The 19001-nt window shown below is 33.2% G+C and overlaps 1 protein-coding gene across 1 annotated transcript in view; it reads left to right on the top strand.

Annotated features, from left to right (window-relative positions):
• The first annotated feature begins 1364 nt into the window (after positions 1 to 1364).
• LOC143228479 (WD repeat-containing protein 17-like) overlaps positions 1365 to 19001 on the top strand; it is an 83492-nt gene continuing 65855 nt past the window's right edge. The window contains exons 1-7 of the mRNA XM_076459731.1: positions 1365 to 1587; positions 2635 to 2763; positions 7627 to 8056; positions 9300 to 9557; positions 10725 to 11011; positions 13439 to 13552; positions 14543 to 14689. Of these exons, the coding sequence (XP_076315846.1) occupies positions 2641 to 2763; positions 7627 to 8056; positions 9300 to 9557; positions 10725 to 11011; positions 13439 to 13552; positions 14543 to 14689 (1359 nt within the window). The 5' untranslated portion in view covers positions 1365 to 1587; positions 2635 to 2640. The remainder of the gene's footprint in view (positions 1588 to 2634; positions 2764 to 7626; positions 8057 to 9299; positions 9558 to 10724; positions 11012 to 13438; positions 13553 to 14542; positions 14690 to 19001) is intronic.

Below are 19001 nucleotides of genomic sequence, written 5' to 3'. Positions count from 1 at the left end.
AGAAAAAATGTGTTTTCAAAGTCGAACGGGCTCGGCTTAAGGCATTTCACTCGTAATCCGAGGGTCGCAGGTTGGAATTTCAGTTGCACCAAACATGCTCACCCTTTCAGCTGTGGGAACTTTTTAATGTGACGGACAATCCTACTATTCGTTGGTAAAAAAGTAGCCCAAGAGTTGGTGGTGGGTGGTGATGACTAGCTGCCTTCCCTCTAGTTTTACACTGCTAAATTAGGGACAGCTAGCGCAGATATCCCTCGAGTAGCTTTGCGCGAAATTCAAAAACAAATAAAGTCGATCGATAACTCTAGAGCTAAAGTGGAAATTGTTAAACTGATAAACTGGTTTATTCAGTCAGAATTTGTGCCCGGCATGGCCAAGTGGCTTAAGGCACTCGACTTGTAATCTAAGAGTCACGGGTTCGCATCCCCGTCGCACCTAACATGATCGCCCTTTCAGCCGTGGGGGCGTTATAATGTCACGGACAATCCTACTATTCGTTGGTAAAAGAGTAGCCCAAGAGTTGGTGGTGGATGATGATGACTAGCTGCTTTCCCTCTAGTTTCACACTGCAAAATTAGGGACAGTTAGCGCAGATAGCCCTCGAGTAGCTTTGCGCGAAATTCAAAAACAAACGAACAAAATATCGAATGCTGAAGTATCTTTGTAGAGTCGCTTAATACTTTGACCTTACTCCAACTTCTATATCCTTCCTGCGCTACTATCATTAGTAGTTTAATCTGGTGGCTTATAAATATATAAACATGCATATGTATGTTCTTTTCCATTAACTGATCTCAGAAGTCTTCACAGTTTGATCTCTCAATAGTATTTAACATATTATTGAAAAACAATAATTTGGCTCTCTTTTTGTCAACTCCTTGGGTTCATCAAGTTTTGAGCAGAAAAGATACAAAATATTGATAAATTGACTTCTAATTTGAAACAAATGCAGAATTTTCCTCTACGGAAGTCTTTTGTTTTTCTTTTCATACTTATCTAAGCGTCACCACCACTGTTTCCCGGTGGACAGTGGCGAGTCTGTAGATTTACAACGCCAAAATCAGGGGTTTGATTCCCCTCGCAGACACCCCAGGTAGCCCAATGTGACTTTGCTATAAAAAACACATACCCCAATGGCACTGCTATTTGTCTGTGGATTTACAATGCTAGAAATCAAGTTTAGATACAGGTGTTGGGCAGATCTCAGATAACAGATAACCCATTATGCAGTTTTGTGCTTGCTTACATAAAATGAAACAAACAAACATTTAAATGTCTTTTTACTGTAATAAATTTAGTTTAATAAGAACTTATTAATTAAAATTACAATGCCATTCTAAAAGAGCACTAAAGATGGCGTTCTATAATTAGAGAAATGCTTTAGGGATTTTCTAGACATCGTTACTAACGTGAGTATAATCAAGTAAAAAAAGGTTACTGCTTGTTTATATTGTAAAACCGACAATTATTTAACTTTTGTTTTTTATACTGAAAATTCTCGAAGAAGAGTCGCTTAAAGAATTTCAAACATATATTAACTTACAACTTACTTTATCTATTTTAGATACAAGTAACGCAATATCACAGGTAAGTTGATTTTCAGTTTAAATTTTTGCAATTAGTGAATTATATTACTGAAACAGAACTAATTTAAAAACTGAAAAGTGGATGATTAATCTTAATCTTTATATTCTTTTTTAGGCTATCTATTACTAATACTAGAAGTAAATTATAGTCTTATAAGAAGCAGCGATGCAGAATAATAGACAGACAACCTACACTAATTTCCAATGTAGTCTATATACCATTGGTCCAGAGGGAGATTTCAGAAAAAAAAAAGTCAAGTGCGTGGTTTAAACTATAACTACTGAATTATATTGTTTCACATTAAAAGTAATGTCAAAAGAGTTGGATCAACAAAAACTGAAAACAAAAATGGCTTATTTTAAATGTCAGTGTTAAGAAAGTCCAATCCAAGTGGTTGAAAAAACCAAAACAAAACGTTTCTAGCTGTACCTCATTTGAATAAACACTTTATGGTATAAATTATATGATGAGTAAAATCTTTGTTTTGTTCTTGTTAATATTCAGGATGATATAGGTTCTTTCTCCCAAAACAATTGTTTATCATGAACAAAAGAATACATTTACTTATTTCAATAAATATTCATTAATGTTTCAATTTGTTAGTACTGTTATAATCTAGTATGTTGTAGTATGTTTTGTCAAAAGTATAATTTTAATAGAAACATGATGTCTTCAGGTAATTGTACATTTTCAAATTAACTGTGAGTCAGTACAAAATTATTGCACTTATAAAGTTATATTTAGATGTATGAAAAAAAATTCAGTAATGGCCTATAAAATCAAAGACAGTGACCAGGAGATAAGAATAATTTGGGTTTTGTTTCACAGGTTTTGAATTGTTATCATGTTTCCATTTAATTTGATTTTAAAAAATAATAATTACATCTTAATGATGGACGTGCAAGTTTAAACTGTTGTAGTCAACTTATTAGAAACAGTGTAATACTTTCAACTAAACTGTAGGGAATAAAGGATATAATCAAAGCACTGGAAATATGTAATACTATTTTGAAAGTGAAGTATATATAATTTTGCTGGTTTGAATAGGTAACAATGTCAATGGTAAGACAGATAGCTCTTTTGGAAGCTGGGTGCCAGCCTTGGCATAGTTGCATCATAGCAGCCAGAGGAAACAGGTTTGCATATGCAGCCACATTAGCCATATACATATATGAGGTAAGATGCAGAACTGAAAACAAGTAAGAGTGATATTTAAAAATGTATACAAGTTCTAATGTCATCATACATGCCTGTTGGTTTTGGACTAGTTAACAAGAGTTTTATAAATTCAAGCTGATTTTTAAACTCCACTTTACTTTCTTTAATGGAAACTAGTGTGTTCTTTTCCATTTTTCTGGTTTTTCACAAAAGAAAAGTTAACTTGACAAAAGTGTTTTCTATTTTCCAATTCAGATTAATAATTATATAGTTTTAATATTTGAGTTTTTTTCTTTTTTTGTATTCATGTAAATCTGATATTTGAATATAAAAAATGTGGGTGCATTTTATAAGAAAGGAAAGACAGTTTTACAGGGGTACATTTCTACTGAGGGTAGTTTATCGAATATATGTAGGATAATTTCACAAAATGGCTAGTACACTAGTTGAAAAATATATTAAACTTAAGCTTCAAAGACTGATAAAAATTAAATTAATATCACTTGATAGACATTATATCATTTTAAATAAATAGAACTACATATGTATGTTGAGTGAAAAAAAATTATAAACTTTTGTGTGCACTTGACAATATATGAGCAGATACTAATCTAGTTGATGACTAAATATATTATTGATATGTTAAAAGTGCAAGGTGTAATGTTTATAATTCTTAAGAAGTTTTTGGTCTGGCATGGACAGGTGGTTAAGGCACTTGAGTTGTTATCTGAGGGTTGCAGGTTTGAATTTTCATCACACCAAACATTCTTGGCCTTCATCTGTGGAGGCTTTATAATGTGATGGTCAGTCCCACTATTCATTGGTAAGAGATTAGCCCAAGAGTTGGCAGTGGGTGTTGATAAATAGCTGCCTTCCATGAAGTCTTATACTGCTAAATTAGAGACAGCTAGCTCAGATAGCCCTTGTGTAGTTTTGTGTGAAATTCAAAACAAACTACCCTCAAGAAATTTTCCTGCATTTCATGAAAATGTTTAACACTTTATAAGAAAAAAAAACCTGTATATATATATATATATATATATATATATATGTATATATGTATATGGACACACATACAGTCATGTGAAAAAGTTAGGACACCCTATGAAAGTCTGTGTATTTGTGTAACATTTTTGGATATATAGATATTTAATTTCAATTTTAACAATACTGAGAGATTATAGTAATATAACTAAACAATTAAAACTGAAGAAAAGACTTTTCAAGATCTTCTGTAAATGTAATTCTACAAAAATGCTTATTCAAACTGAGGAAGAAGTTAGAACACCCTACCCCCTAATAGCTAGTGTTATCCCCTTTGGCTGAAATAACTGCAGTGAGATGCTTCTTGTAGCCATCTACCAGTCTCTGACATCGGTCTGAAGAAAATTTGCTCCACTCCTCAATGCAGAATTCTGTCAGCTGTGAGATGTTTGAGGGGTTTCTTGCATGTACAGCCCGTTTCAAGTCACCCCACAGCATCTCAATGGGATTAAGATCTGGGCTTGACTCGACCATTCCAGGACTCTCCATTTCTTAGTTTTCAGCCAGTCCTTGGTGGATTTACTGGTATGTTTTGGGTCATTGTTGTGTTGCAGGGTTCAGTTCCGCTTCAGCTTTAATTTTTGTACAGATGGTCTCGCATGATCCTCAAGCACCCTATGATACACAGTAGAATTCATGGTGGATTCTATGATTGTGAGCTGTCCAGATCCTGCTGCAACAAAGCAGCTCCAAACCATGACACTTTCATCTCCATGCTTCACAGTAGGTATGAGGTTCTTGTCCTCTGTTCTGGTGGCCAAATAATTCAATTTTGGACTCATCTGTCCAAAGAACATTATTCCAGAAGTTCTGGTTTTGTCTAAATTCTTCCTGGCAAACGTCAGTCTGGCCTTGATGTTTTTCTTAGAGAACAAAGGTTTCCTCCTTGCACACCTCCCATGCAAGTTAAACTTTTGCAGTCTCTTTCTGATTGTAGAGGCATGCACTTTCACATCAACAGTAGCCAAAGCCTGCTGTAGGTCCCGTGATGACATGTTAGGGTGTTTGGAGACCCCTTTTAGTATCTTGTGGCTGCTCTCGGGGTGAACTTGCTTGGACGACCAGACCTGGGCATGTTGGCAGTTGTTTTGAAAGCCCTCCACTTGTTGACTATTTTTGCGACAGTGGAATGGCTGATTTCAAAATCTTTTGGGATCTATTTAAATCCCTTACCAGACTCATAAGCTGCTATAATTTTCTTTTTGATGGCCTCAGACAGCTCTTTTGCTCTTACCATGGTGCTCACTCTCACTTCAACAGTCAGGAGCACACCAAACTAAATGTCTGAGGTTTAAATAGGGCAAGCCTCATTCAAAATGCTGAGTAACGATCTTCTAATCATGTACACCTGGTGTGATACACCTGTGTGTGAGTTGAGCCATTTTAAGTGGGAATAAATGTGGGGGTGTCCTAACGTTTTCCTCAGTTAGAATATGCATTTTTGTAGAATTACATTTACAGAAGATCTTGAAAAGTCTTTTCTTCAGTTTTAATTGTTTAGTTATATTCCTATAATCTGTCAGTATTGTTAAAATTGAAATTAAATATCTATATATCCAGAAATCTTACAAAAATACACAGGCTTTCATAGGGTGTCCTAACTTTTTCACATGACTGTATATGACCAACTTTAATGTATGTAGAATAGAAAACCATAAATACAAAAACACCAAATACAATAGATAACAGAAAGTAGTTCAGCCCATCAAGAATATCTGTTGAAACTTCCTACAGTTGTGATAAAACTAAATAGTGCCTATGTTATCCATAAACATTTATAAAACCTGTGTAGATTTCAAGCTATAAGCAATAAATAAATAATTTATTAAACTGTTCCAAAAATGAGTAATTCTGCCAACAACGAATAAACTTGTTGTTTTGTAAAGAATGAAAATGATAGAAACTGGTTTGCTTTTACTGCGACTTCAGTATAGATTTTTGATTTGTTATAGTCCATTATGTGTTCTCTTACTAAATGAACTATTTGAGAATTTAAATTTTTTATAGACAATTCTGATTTCACATCATACCCCAGCACTCAATTTAAAGCTGGCAACACTAGCATACAACTTAATGACATGTCGCTTTCTCAAAATGATATGTATAATGTCAAGCAAGGCTTAGGACCTAATATGTATTATAAATTGTTTGGCTAACCATTTACAAAGCTTCATTGGACAGTTACTAGTTCAATAGATTGGTGTGTCATATAGTCTGCCCTGACCAAGGCTTGAACCTAGAATCTGTGTCTTACATGAGAACTGATGTGTTCTTTGAGCACTTCAATCCCAATAGTCATAATCTGTGAAGAATTACATCTGTTTCAGTTTGTAACCAACTTCATCAATATCACATATTATTCAATTGGATGTTTTTAAATGATAATAATTATTTGTTTAGACTTGAGAAAAGTTTTTGTAAGAGTATAATAAACATCAAAGGTGTTATAAAACCATTTAATTCATCAATTTTCCCTTTGTATGCAAAACTAATGACCTCAAACATTCTCTAAACTAGCACCTAAGTAATTCATGTTAAACGGTTTCCAAAGTCTGCTCTAAAATAATTATAAATCTAGTCAAATTTTCCATCACTTTTGACCCATGTATGTTTTAAATAAAAATTCTGGCTTTCTTAATCACATATGTTTATATACTGTAGAACAGTATACTATGAAAAGTCACTGTAGTTGATAAATAGTGAATATATATATGAAATTTTTCTTTCTTATCCACACTGTACTGTTGTTTCGTATGCCTTTGACACTTTGTTGACCTAGACTTAGAGGTTAGTGTTAACTTCCTTTTTATACCTGAGGAAAACAAAGCTAAAAATATAAACAACAGATTTAGTAGTGTTATAAAGTCCACTTTTTTTTTGTATGTGTGGACATAAATATAAAATAATTTTGATATGCTCTTCCATGACAGTTTGATAAATTTGTATGTGCCTATATTTCATTCATGTAGCAGCCCGGCACGGCCAGGTGGGTTAAGGCATTTGAATCCCTCTCGAACCAAAACATGCTCACCTTTTCAGCCATGGAGGCATTATAATGTGATGGTCATTCCCACTATTTGTTGGTAAAGGAGTTGCCCAAGAGTTGGCAGTGGGTGGTGATGACTAGCTGCCTTCCCTCTAGTCTTACACTGCTAAATTAGGGACGGCTAGCTCAGATAGCTCTCGTGTAGCTTTGTGAGAATTTCAAAACAAACCATTTATATGGCATTTCATTTGCATGTTGTATTTCAAAAGATGTGAATGTAGTTCTGAAATAAAACAACAACATGTGTTCTTTGTTGTGATGGTATAACTCTTCAGTTTGTAAATGTGAAAGTGATGGAATTTTAACTTAAGTGACAAGAAATGATTATGGGAAGTAGTGTTATACAAGAACTGTGCTTTTAGTTTAAAATTTATTATTAATAAAAAGCATTAGGAAAAGATATTTTAATCTCATTTATTAATTTTTGTGATACAGTCTTAAACGTTATATTCTGATCTGTTGTTTATTATGATACAACTTTAGAAATCTTGTGTTTTTTAATTCTATATTATTACAGTACATTGTTAGAGTCCTCATATTGTGATGAGTTCATTATGTTATGTATTTGCAGATCTCAGCTTATCATGTATGTATATCATTATTAGCAAAACCTGAGACTAAATATGCAGTCCTTGGCTTAGCATCTCCGAATCTGTGTGGAACTTATTTTACACAGTCAGCAAGTTAAAAACATAAAACATATGGTATTCATTAGTTGCTTTATCAAAGGTTATGTTTTGTATTTTTAAGATTCGGTTTCCCAAACATTTTTTTATTTTCCTTCATTCCAGATGGACAGAAAACAGAATACATTTTGTTTACAATCTATTATGTCTGAACACAAAAAAACAATTACTTGTTTAACATGGCATCAAACGAATGAAGACTGTTTGGCCAGTGCAAGTGTTGATCCAAAAATTTGTATCTGGAATGTTGCACAACATGCTTTGCTTGCATGTCTGAAAACACCACTAACCACACCAACACTGATAACCTGGTATCCAGAAGAGATAGATAGTTTAGTTTATCTAGAAAGTCAAGGACCTTTGTACTTGTGGAGATTTTCCAAGAGTGGTAATTGTTCCTCAGGAAATTATGGGACTCTTTTGAAAGAAATTCAACCCTTCCTTAGCAGTGTAACACAGATACAATGGAATTCTTTAGAGACACGTCATTTGGCCTTGGGCCATCAAGATGGAACTGTTTCTTTGTATCTGAAATGTAAGTTCAACTTTTTCTAAATATAACGTTCTCTTCAACAGTTATTGATTTATTATTATCAGATACAAAAACTTATGTTATTTTCACCAAACTTTTGCATAGAAAGCACTGAACTTGGAAAATAATAGCACATTATGGCTTGTTGGTTAGAACACTTGACTCGCTGTCTATCACTTCAAAAGTAGGGATGGCTGGTACAGACAGTCTTAGTGAAGCTTTGTAATGATACGTGAAATTCAAAACAAAGAAACAAACAGATGGAGTATATTTTACATGTAGATAGGAAATATTGTATTTTTGAATAACAATTTGTGTATGTGTGTGTGTGTGTGTGTAAGGTTATATGTCTAGTGTACTATCTTATATATACTGTAAGGTTATATGTGGTGTACTGTCTTATATATATACTGTAAGGTTATTTGTAGTATACTGTCTTATATATATATATATATACTGTAACGTTATTTGTACAGTTTACTGTCTTATATATATACTGTAAGGTTATTTGTACAGTTTACTGTCTTATATATATACTGTAAGGTTATTTGTACAGTTTACTGTCTTATATATATACTGTAAGGTTATTTGTACAGTTTACTGTCTTATATATATATACTGTAAGGTTATTTGTACAGTTTACTGTCTTATATATATACTGTAAGGTTATTTGTACAGTTTACTTTCTTATATATACTGTAAGGTTATTTGTACAGTTTACTTTCTTATATATACTGTAAGGTTATTTGTACAGTTTACTTTCTTATATATACTGTAAGGTTATTTGTACAGTTTACTTTCTTATATATACTGTAAGGTTATTTGTACACTTTACTGTCTTATATATACTGTAAGGTTATATGTACACTTTACTGTCTTATATATACTGTAAGGTTATATGTACACTCTACTGTCTTATATGTACTGTAATGTTATTTGTACAGTTTAGTGTAATGTTTATGTACAGTGTACTTCTTATATATACTGTAAGGTTATATATACAGTGTACTGTCTTTTATATACTGTAAGGTTATATATACAGTGTACTGTCTTTTATATACTGTAAGGTTATTTGTACAGTTTACTGTCTTGTACATAATGTAAGGTTATTTGTACAGATTACTGTCATATATTTACTGTAAGGTTATTTGTAAAGTGTAGTGTAAGGTTATTTGTAAAGTGTAGCGTAAGGTTACTTGTAAAGTGTTTACTGTCTTATCACTCCTCTTACTTTTTTCTATCAAAGCACAAAAACCAAAAAGGCATGTTAAGCTAAACTTGGGTACAGAAGACAACACAGAAAGCTGTGCCATAACAGGACTAGAGTGGGATCCCTTGTCACCCCACTATCTTCTAATAGCTATTCAGAACAGTGGTTTACTTCTAGCAGATACCAGTGGAAATGCTCTTCAAACCATTATGATTTTCAACATGCCAAGCAAGGCTTCAACAGTTCAGACAGTAGCCTGGATACCAGATGCTCCAGGAATGTTTGTTTCTGGAGGTGAGTCTTGATATCCAAACAAACGACATATCCCAGAAATTGAAAATTAAGTTAAATACCAAATGCTTTCATAATAATGCATACCAAACACATTAAAACTAAAATACACCTTCACCATAATCCCAAAGTTTCTGGTTCTGTTGGAAATTTGTCGTGGCACAGTGTGACAGTAACTTGGTGTTTGTGTTATTGTTTTTATGATATTATAATCTAGAATATTATATATATCAGTACATGACACAACATGTGGATGTATGAATATGTGACACAACATGTAGGGATATCAATACATGATGTGAATATATCAATACATGAACTGAATATATCAATACATGAACTGAATATATCAATACATGAACTGAATATATCAATACATGAACTGAATATATCAATACATGATGTGAATATATCAATACATGAACTGAATATATCAATACATGAACTGAATATATCAATACATGATGTTGATGTATTGGTATGTGACATGTATATATCGGTACATGACACAACATGTGGATGTATTGGTACACGACACAATGAATCAGTATATTACACAACATGTGGATGTATCAATACATGCGTCAGTTCATGACACAACATTTGGACGTATCAATACATGACATAACGGGGTTGCATCAGTATGCAGCACAACACATAGCTGCATCAATATGTGACATAACACATTTCATTACACAACACTACATGTGGATATCTTGTTACATGACACATTGAGATATCAATGTGTGACACATGTATATGTATCAATACATAAAAATGTAGAGATATTAGTATATGACACATCATGAAGAGATATCCATATATGACACAACATGTATATATATATGAGAAATGGGATATATGTATAAGTAACACAGCGTGTGGTTATATCAAAACGACTCAACCTAAGGATATGTCTCAGTACAAGACAAAACATGGGGGTGTATCAACGAGTGACACACATGGATGCATAAATCCATGACAAAATATTTGTGTGTATAAATATGTGACACGACATGTGAATGTATCGGTGTGTGAACACCAACAGACTCAGTTCTAAACCATATATAGTTTCACATCTGTATTTTAAAATCATTCACTAAACTTACAACTTGATATTTTTTCATAAAATTATTTCAGTTTTTTCAGTGGTATTTTAATGTATTTTAGACTGTGAGGCTGGAGTTCTCCGAGTGTGGACAGTTTCTCAGAAAGGACCCCTTGAAAATATTTCTTTAAAACATAACGGATTCCATGCTATTCACGTAGTCTGTTGTAACCAAAAGCAGTCTTTAACGCATGGAAGAACAGAAAATCCTAAAGTGAATCAAAAAAGGACATCGTTTTGTGGACGAGGGTATGCTGTGCCTAGGGCTAAAATTGCCTGCTTGTTTATAGATGGTGGAGTTGGCCTTTATGATCTCAGGAAAGGCAGTTGGGACTTTTTTAGAGATACTGTGAGTGTTGGAGAAATCAAAGATAATTAATTAATCAGAAGTGATTGTTTTCTGGTTGAAGTATATTGTATCATAATTAAATGTCAAAATCTGAAACTGTATAGTTTATTTTTGTATATAACTGTAATTTTCTACTTGTTTTAAATGTAATATAAAGATGTTGACTGTAACTTTTAAAACACGTACTTCTCTTGAAGTTACAAAGGAAATGTTGTTAGTGAAAACTTGTAAAATTCAAAAGCATGTGACTAAAACAGAGTTTTATATATATATATATGTACATAATTCTGTGGGCTAATATATGGTAAGCCCATTGTCTTTGATAAGAATTACAATTAGAAATAAAACAAGTCTTTTAATTCAAAATCATATACTTGAAGCCTTTTATGGTGTTTCAAGGATATACTTATTTGACAGTTACTTGATCTCTATAAAAACAAGGTACATTAAAGTAACATATGGAGGAGTGTGAATACTGATTTGTTGAAGGTACATTAAAGTAACATATGGGAGAGTGTGAGTACTGATTTGCTGAAGGTACATTAAAGTAACATATGGGGGAGTGTGAGTACTGATTTGCTGAAGGTACATTAAAGTAACATATGGGGGAGTGTGAGTACTGATTTGCTGAAGGTACATTAAAGTAACATATGGGAGAGTGTGAGTACTGATTTGCTGAAGGTACATTAAAGTAACATATGGGAGAGTGTGAGTACTAATTTGCTGAAGTAACATTAAAGTAACATATGGGAGAGTGTGAGTACTAATTTGCTGAAGGTACATTAAAGTAACATATGGGGGAGTGTGAGTACTGATTTGCTGAAGGTACATTAAAGTAACATATGGAGGAGTGTGAGTACTGATTTGTTGAAGGTACATTAAAGCAACATATGGGGAGTGTGAGTACTGATTTGCTGAAGGTACATTAAAGTAACATATGGGAGAGTGTGAGTACTGATTTGCTGAAGGTACATTAAAGTAACATATGGGAGAGTGTGAGTACTGATTTGCTGAAGGTACATTAAAGTAACATATGGGAGAGTGTGAGTACTAATTTGCTGAAGTAACATTAAAGTAACATATGGGAGAGTGTGAGTACTAATTTGCTGAAGGTACATTAAAGTAACATATGGGGGAGTGTGAGTACTGATTTGCTGAAGGTACATTAAAGTAACATATGGAGGAGTGTGAGTATTGATTTGTTGAAGGTACATTAAAGTAACATATGGGGGAGTGTGAGTACTGATTTGCTGAAGGTACATTAAAGTAACATATGGGAGAGTGTGAGTACTGATTTGTTGAAGGTACATTAAAGTAACATATGGGGAGTGTGAGTACTGATTTGCTGAAGGTACATTAAAGCAACATATGGGGAGTGTGAGTACTGATTTGCTGAAGGTACATTAAAGTAACATATGGGAGAGTGTGAGTACTGATTTGCTGAAGGTACATTAAAGTAACATATGGGAGAGTGTGAGTACTAATTTGCTGAAGTAACATTAAAGTAACATATGGGAGAGTGTGAGTACTAATTTGCTGAAGTAACATTAAAGTAACATATGGGAGAGTGTGAGTACTAATTTGCTGAAGGTACATTAAAGTAACATATGGGGGAGTGTGAGTACTGATTTGCTGAAGGTACATTAAAGTAACATATGGAGGAGTGTGAGTACTGATTTGTTGAAGGTACATTAAAGTAACATATGGGGGAGTGTGAGTACTGATTTGCTGAAGGTACATTAAAGTAACATATGGGAGAGTGTGAGTACTGATTTGCTGAAGGTACATTAAAGCAACATATGGGGAGTGTGAGTACTGATTTGCTGAAGGTACATTAAAGTAACATATGGGGGAGTGTGAGTACTGATTTGCTGAAGGTACATTAAAGTAACATATGGGGAGTGTGAGTACTGATTTGCTGAAGGTACATTAAAGTAACATATGGGGGAGTGTGAGTACTGATTTGCTGAAGGTACATTAAAGTAACATATGGGAGAGTGTGAGTACTGATTTGCTGAAGGTACATTAAAGTAACATATGGGAGAGTGTGAGTACTAATTTGCTGAAGGTACATTAAAGTAACATATGGGGGAGTGTGAGTACTGATTTGTTGAAGGTACATTAAAGTAACATATGGGAGAGTGTGAGTACTAATTTGCTGAAGGTACATTAAAGTAACATATGGGGGAGTGTGAGTACTGATTTGCTGAAGGTACATTAAAGTAACATTTGAGGGAGTGTGAGTACTGATTTGTTGAAGGTACAATAAAAGGAACCAGATTAAAGTCAAAATAATAAAGCATTTTAGTAAAGTGTGTATTGATAGGACTGTTACAGATGATATTATTGTGGAAGTTTAGATTTTTACCAAGGACTTGGTTTTTAGGACTACTACTATGGAAGTCGTTATCTTGTTATGTTTTTCAGAGTCATATTGAAACTATTTTTGACTGTCAGTTTAAGCCAAGTGATTTCAATGTCTTAGCAACAGGAAGTTTTGATGGGACCATAAAAATATGGAATGTTTTGACCATGAAGAATGTGAGTTTTCAATGTTCTCATATTGAATCAGTTTGTAAACTCATTTGGATGTAACTTGTTTAAATAATTTTGTTAGAATTGTAATAGTTATTTTTTTCATTTTTCACCAACTTTTTATCTGCTCTAAAGACCAAACTTTGCTTAAGAAATATTTAATATCTCATAAAGGTATTTACTTCTGGTATTGTATTATTTTGCTCATTTTGTTTTTCGTTTATATTTCGAAACATAAATTTATTACATCCTTTAATATCTGACTGGAAAGTAATATCTTGGAAAAACTACTTAAAGTTTGAATTTTTAAACTTTTTTAGTCAGAATTCATTGAAGTAGATTAGTGTTTAATGTTTAAACAGAAATCAGTCAAATGTTCTCTCTCAAGATACTCGAGATTTTACATAAATATCATGTTTGAAAAAGTGTTTATATATGTGTGTGTATTAACACAAAATGTGTGTGTGTGTGTGTGTGTATATGTACTACCAAATGGTAGTACCTTATTTTTATGTTTTATTTTTTTTCATCTTTTTAACTTGGGAGAGAGGTTACCTTCTCACGATTGTCTGCAGGCAGTGAAGGGGTATATAGATGTAGGATGTTGTAGGCTTGAGCACCCACCTCTAACTCTCCTAATGTTTTTATGTAAGACTAGCAAATTGTAGGTTAAGACTGATGGATGGTGTATCCCCATCACAATATGTGTCCTACTTTATCAGTCTCCTCCAAAACCTAGGATATAATTTTATAATTGCATGCTGTAACTTTTACCCTAGGATCTTTTATAAAATTATGAAATTATGCAGCATATTTTATTTCATGTTAATGTGTTTTGTTTATGGCTTGAAAATTTATGGTTATAATATGTATGTATGTATGTAATTTAAATGACTGGTGAACTAGTGAGTGAAGAACAGTGATTTTGTGGATAGTGAATCTTAGACAAATAGTTTATCATGATTTCAGTTCACAATATTTTTTTCCATTCTCCAGATTGCTACTTCTCCTGGCAATAAAAGTATAATTTATTCAATATCTTGGGCACCACTTGACTTGAATTGCATCGCTGCTGGTACGTCTGACCAGGGAGTCGTTATCTGGAGTATCACACAAAGAACCATCAGCAAAAGATTTACTAGTGTAAGACAAGCATTAAATGAATTATGGTTACAGAAGTCTATGGCAACAAGTTACGTATGAAATCTTTAACGGAAACATGTGGAATTACTATAACAATCAATGAGTAAAGTAGCCATACATCACATGAGATTGTATGATAAAATAGTTATGGAACAGGAGTTGAAGCCAAGTTTTGCTATGTACTTGCAGCATAAAAACCACTTATTTCTTACTTATCTAATTTGTATCTTATTTGTTAATGTCTTCTAAACTCCACGTTAGAGATACCACATAGAGTGAGGAAGTGTACATGAAATGTCTACTAAATAAAACTGTTTGTGTGTTTTTTTTTATAGCAAAGCCACATTAGACTATCTGCTGAGCCCACCAAGGGGAATCGAACCCCTGATTTTAATGTTGTAAATCTGTAGACTTACTGCTGTACTAGTGGAGGGCAAATAAAACTGTATGTCACCAATGATTCTTGGGAGAACAACTTACTCTATTTCTGTCTTATTTGTTTTTTATGTTTTTTTGACATAGTAAGTTTTTCAAGACCCCTAGATGGCAGTGCTGATGACATGAATGTGACAACTTAGACTGACTGTTGTGTTATGGTATTGAAAGCTATTTTGTTGTCATTTCTAATATGCTACTAAATTGAATTATGTCTGTATTTTACAGCTTAAAGGTGATCTCAATGGACTTTTATGGTAAAATAGTCCCTTGCTGCAAGTTTACATCTGTAATTAATTTTACATTTAGACATTGCTGAAATTGGGGTAGTACTAGTTCAGTCAGATTGTCTGCAGATTTTATCGTAAGATGATTTTCAGAAATAAAACTGACAGTGTGATTGGTGTTAGTTGGCTGTAGTAGAAATTATATATTCATTTAACAGCAATATTAACTACCACAGATTGTATGTTGGTTGGTATAACAAGCAGAAATAAGTGTTGTGTGTGTGTGAAGGTCACAAATGTTGTGTGTGTGTGAAGGTCACAAGTGGTGTGTGCGTGTGAAGGTCACAAGTGTTGTGTGTGCATGAAGGTCACAAGTGGTGTGTGCATGTGTGAAGGTCACAAGTGTTGTCCAAGTAGGTATTGAGCTTTTTTGCAGATTTTGACTGAAATAAAAATATTTAAGCATGTGTTATTTGTACTAAAGATAAGACACAAAGTTACTAAAAACTTACACTGAGTGAAAGAAATCAGTATAGTTGTTGATCTTTATTAAATTATATTGAGAATGAATTTTTTTAGTCACTATATGTTCTCTTCCTTATTGAGATACATGTGTACGTAAACGTGCCTTATTTACATTTTATTTTAATTGGGACTATATAACTGGCTGGCATTTTTTGAGCTTTAATGTTCTGTTTAATTTTTTTTTAACATGGACATAAAAGTAAATGAATTAAAAACATCACAATGCTAGAATACTATTAAGACATCACAATGTTAGAATACTATTAAGACATCACAATGTTAGAATACTATTAAGACATCACAATGTTAGAATACTATTAAGACATCACAATGTTAGAATACTATTAAGACATCACAATGTTAGAATACTATTAAGACATCACAATGTTAGAATACTATTAAGACATCACAATGTTAGAATACTATTAAGACATCACAATGTTAGAATACTATTAAGACATCACAATGTTAGAATACTATTAAGACATCACAATGTTAGAATACTATTAAGACATCACAATGTTAGAATACTATTAAGACATCACAATGTTAGAATACTATTAAGACATCACAATGTTAGAATACTATTAAGACATCACAATGTTAGAATACTATTAAGACATCACAATGTTAGAATACTGCCAAAACATATAATGTTGTCTAAGTAGTATAGTGCCACTTCTCTTCATCCTGCATGCTTTTACCTTGTGGTTATTTTAGTATATTTTGTTTATTTTAGTTGAAACTTACAGGTATCTCTACATTTTCTTAACTTATTTCATTATTATTTATTCTAAACTTTTCAGTTGTGCATTTGTATTTATTTTAGTTTCAGTTTCATTTATGTTGACTATAAATGATTCTGATTTGTTACGTTTTGATTTTTATATATTTCTCTTGTGTTCCTGCCCTTGACCAAAGTAACCAGCCAATAGTAATACAGATTGGAAGCCAGCCAGTAAGTTATTTTACTATACACATAGCGTCAGAATAAGTTGATTACTTTTGTTTGATTTATTCTCTGCTCTGTAGTCTTGTTCTATAGATTTTGTGATACACCTTTCTTTCAGATAGTAGTGTACCTAAATATTAAACAGTAAATCCATTCGTTGTTTATAACAAGTCTGGCATATCATTGGTTATCATATTCTATATGCAGTTTATTGTTGAACAAATATACTTGACAAATATATAAAGAAAAATAAAATGGTGGCAAACTTTATATTTTTATTTTCCTTATTTGAAAAAAGTAAATTTGTCATTTAAATTTATTCCTTTCTGTTTATCTTTCCATAAAATAGTAAGTAAGGTTTTCTGTTAATCTGTTAAAATTCAGTGTTATATAGTTATTTTATTAGCATAAGTTTGTTTGTGTACAGCTGTTAAGCAGAGCCCATATTTCCATAGCTTTATTTCCTGTACCTTCTGCTTTGTAAAAGAAAACATCTTACTTCCAATACAATACATGACTCCCACTCAAAATAATTAGCTATTACTGTTCAGTGCTGCCCTCTATATGTAAAAACTTCTTTTTACATATGCCATAATCCTTCTATCTCCCCTTCTTTCGAATTGACTGATTCCACTGCATGTGTCATACAAATCATCGTGGGCCAGTCCTGCACCTATAAGAGTGCAGCACACTCATAACACGTGACTCCCTCTGTTCAATTCTACCAAACTACCATTATTCGTTTGATGGTACTCTTGTTCAGAGTATTTTGTCTTGTGAAGCTTTTTGTGTGAAGTATTACTTTAATAGTTTAATTTTTAAAGTGGGGTTTCTTCATTAATGTTTTTTATTTTACTTTATCTTCATTTCCCAATTGTTGTTTTTTCTCACACTTGAATATTTTACATCAAACACTTTTGTTTAATTTGTGTATTTTTACAATGACGTTCCTGTTCCACCTTTGGGTGTTATATCTCTAGCACTGTTTTCATAGACTGCAGGTAGGGGAGACCTGTTGATGGAGTTATCTATGATTATCTGCCATGAGACTGGTTGTTATATGGTCAGTTTTCTTCTTCTGAACCTGTTCCACTGAACAAGCCAAACCTGTTCAGGTTAACGAGGATTTGATAGCCTTTTTACATCACCAGGTTTTTGCCACGTTTCCCTCCCCCTCCTGCAGAATGAGTTATGCCTAATATGGCTTTTTTGACATGATTTCTTAGGTATGTGACGATTCAGCCAATTCCATATTTTTCTGTGATTTCATATTACCTCAATGTTAGCTCGTTTGTTGTGTTTATCTCTCACTTTACACACATGGTTTCACTGCAGTTGGGATTTTCGAGCTCACAATGTGATCTTTACCTGGATACATCTACCTTCTCTTTCTTTTCATGACTTCTGTATGTTTCTTTGGTGATGTGTATCTGAGAGTTTCAAATTTGAGTGTCAACATTAGACTGTTCTATCATTGCTCATTTGTCACAGTTTGAGACACAACACATCCATATAACATTTCTATCCTGGTTCTTATCTACCTGCCTCTGTTCAGCTTCCAGGGGTTTGCCATTTCATTGTTTCATTTAACATTGTCTCCAACAATACCAGAGGGTTCTGGTTCAGTCGGAACTTTTCTGTATTAAGTTGTTACCCTTTGGTAATCTTTCATTACAGATCCATGAATTATTTGAGTTTTATTAGAGGGACTTGTTCTACTGTTTCTTTTCCCTTCAAAGTCTTCCCTGGTAGCCTTTCCTCCCCCATGAACTGGGATCTTGCCACCAGCCTGCATCTGTCCAAGAAGATATAAGATTTTCTGTCTCTACAGATCATTGCACCTGTTCATCATCTTTCTCCAGGCTATTTGTTGTTATTACACTAAACCAGAGACTGATGGCCTATACTAGGTTTGTTCCACCTCATTCTAATTTTTGATCTGCCCTGTTTTGCCTGGGAGTCATTTCTCACCTTTAGGTGGTTTTGTTACTCTAGACTTGTCAATGACACAGTGGAACACCATGCATGATCATTTGTATATTTTATCATTTGTGACCCTGATTTATTCTCCTCGAGGTGGTTTTGAGCACTGCCCTTTGGACTTGCTTTGACCTTGTATGTTTTATCAGGTGTCTACAGCATTAATTTCACACTTATATGTTCTTGGATTGTG

Source organism: Tachypleus tridentatus, chromosome 10 (assembly GCF_004210375.1).
Source record: "Tachypleus tridentatus isolate NWPU-2018 chromosome 10, ASM421037v1, whole genome shotgun sequence".
In the NCBI taxonomy this organism is placed as follows: domain Eukaryota; kingdom Metazoa; phylum Arthropoda; class Merostomata; order Xiphosura; family Limulidae; genus Tachypleus; species Tachypleus tridentatus.
The sequence above is the reverse complement of the archived record's forward strand: the minus strand, read 5'-3'. Positions and strand labels throughout refer to the sequence as shown.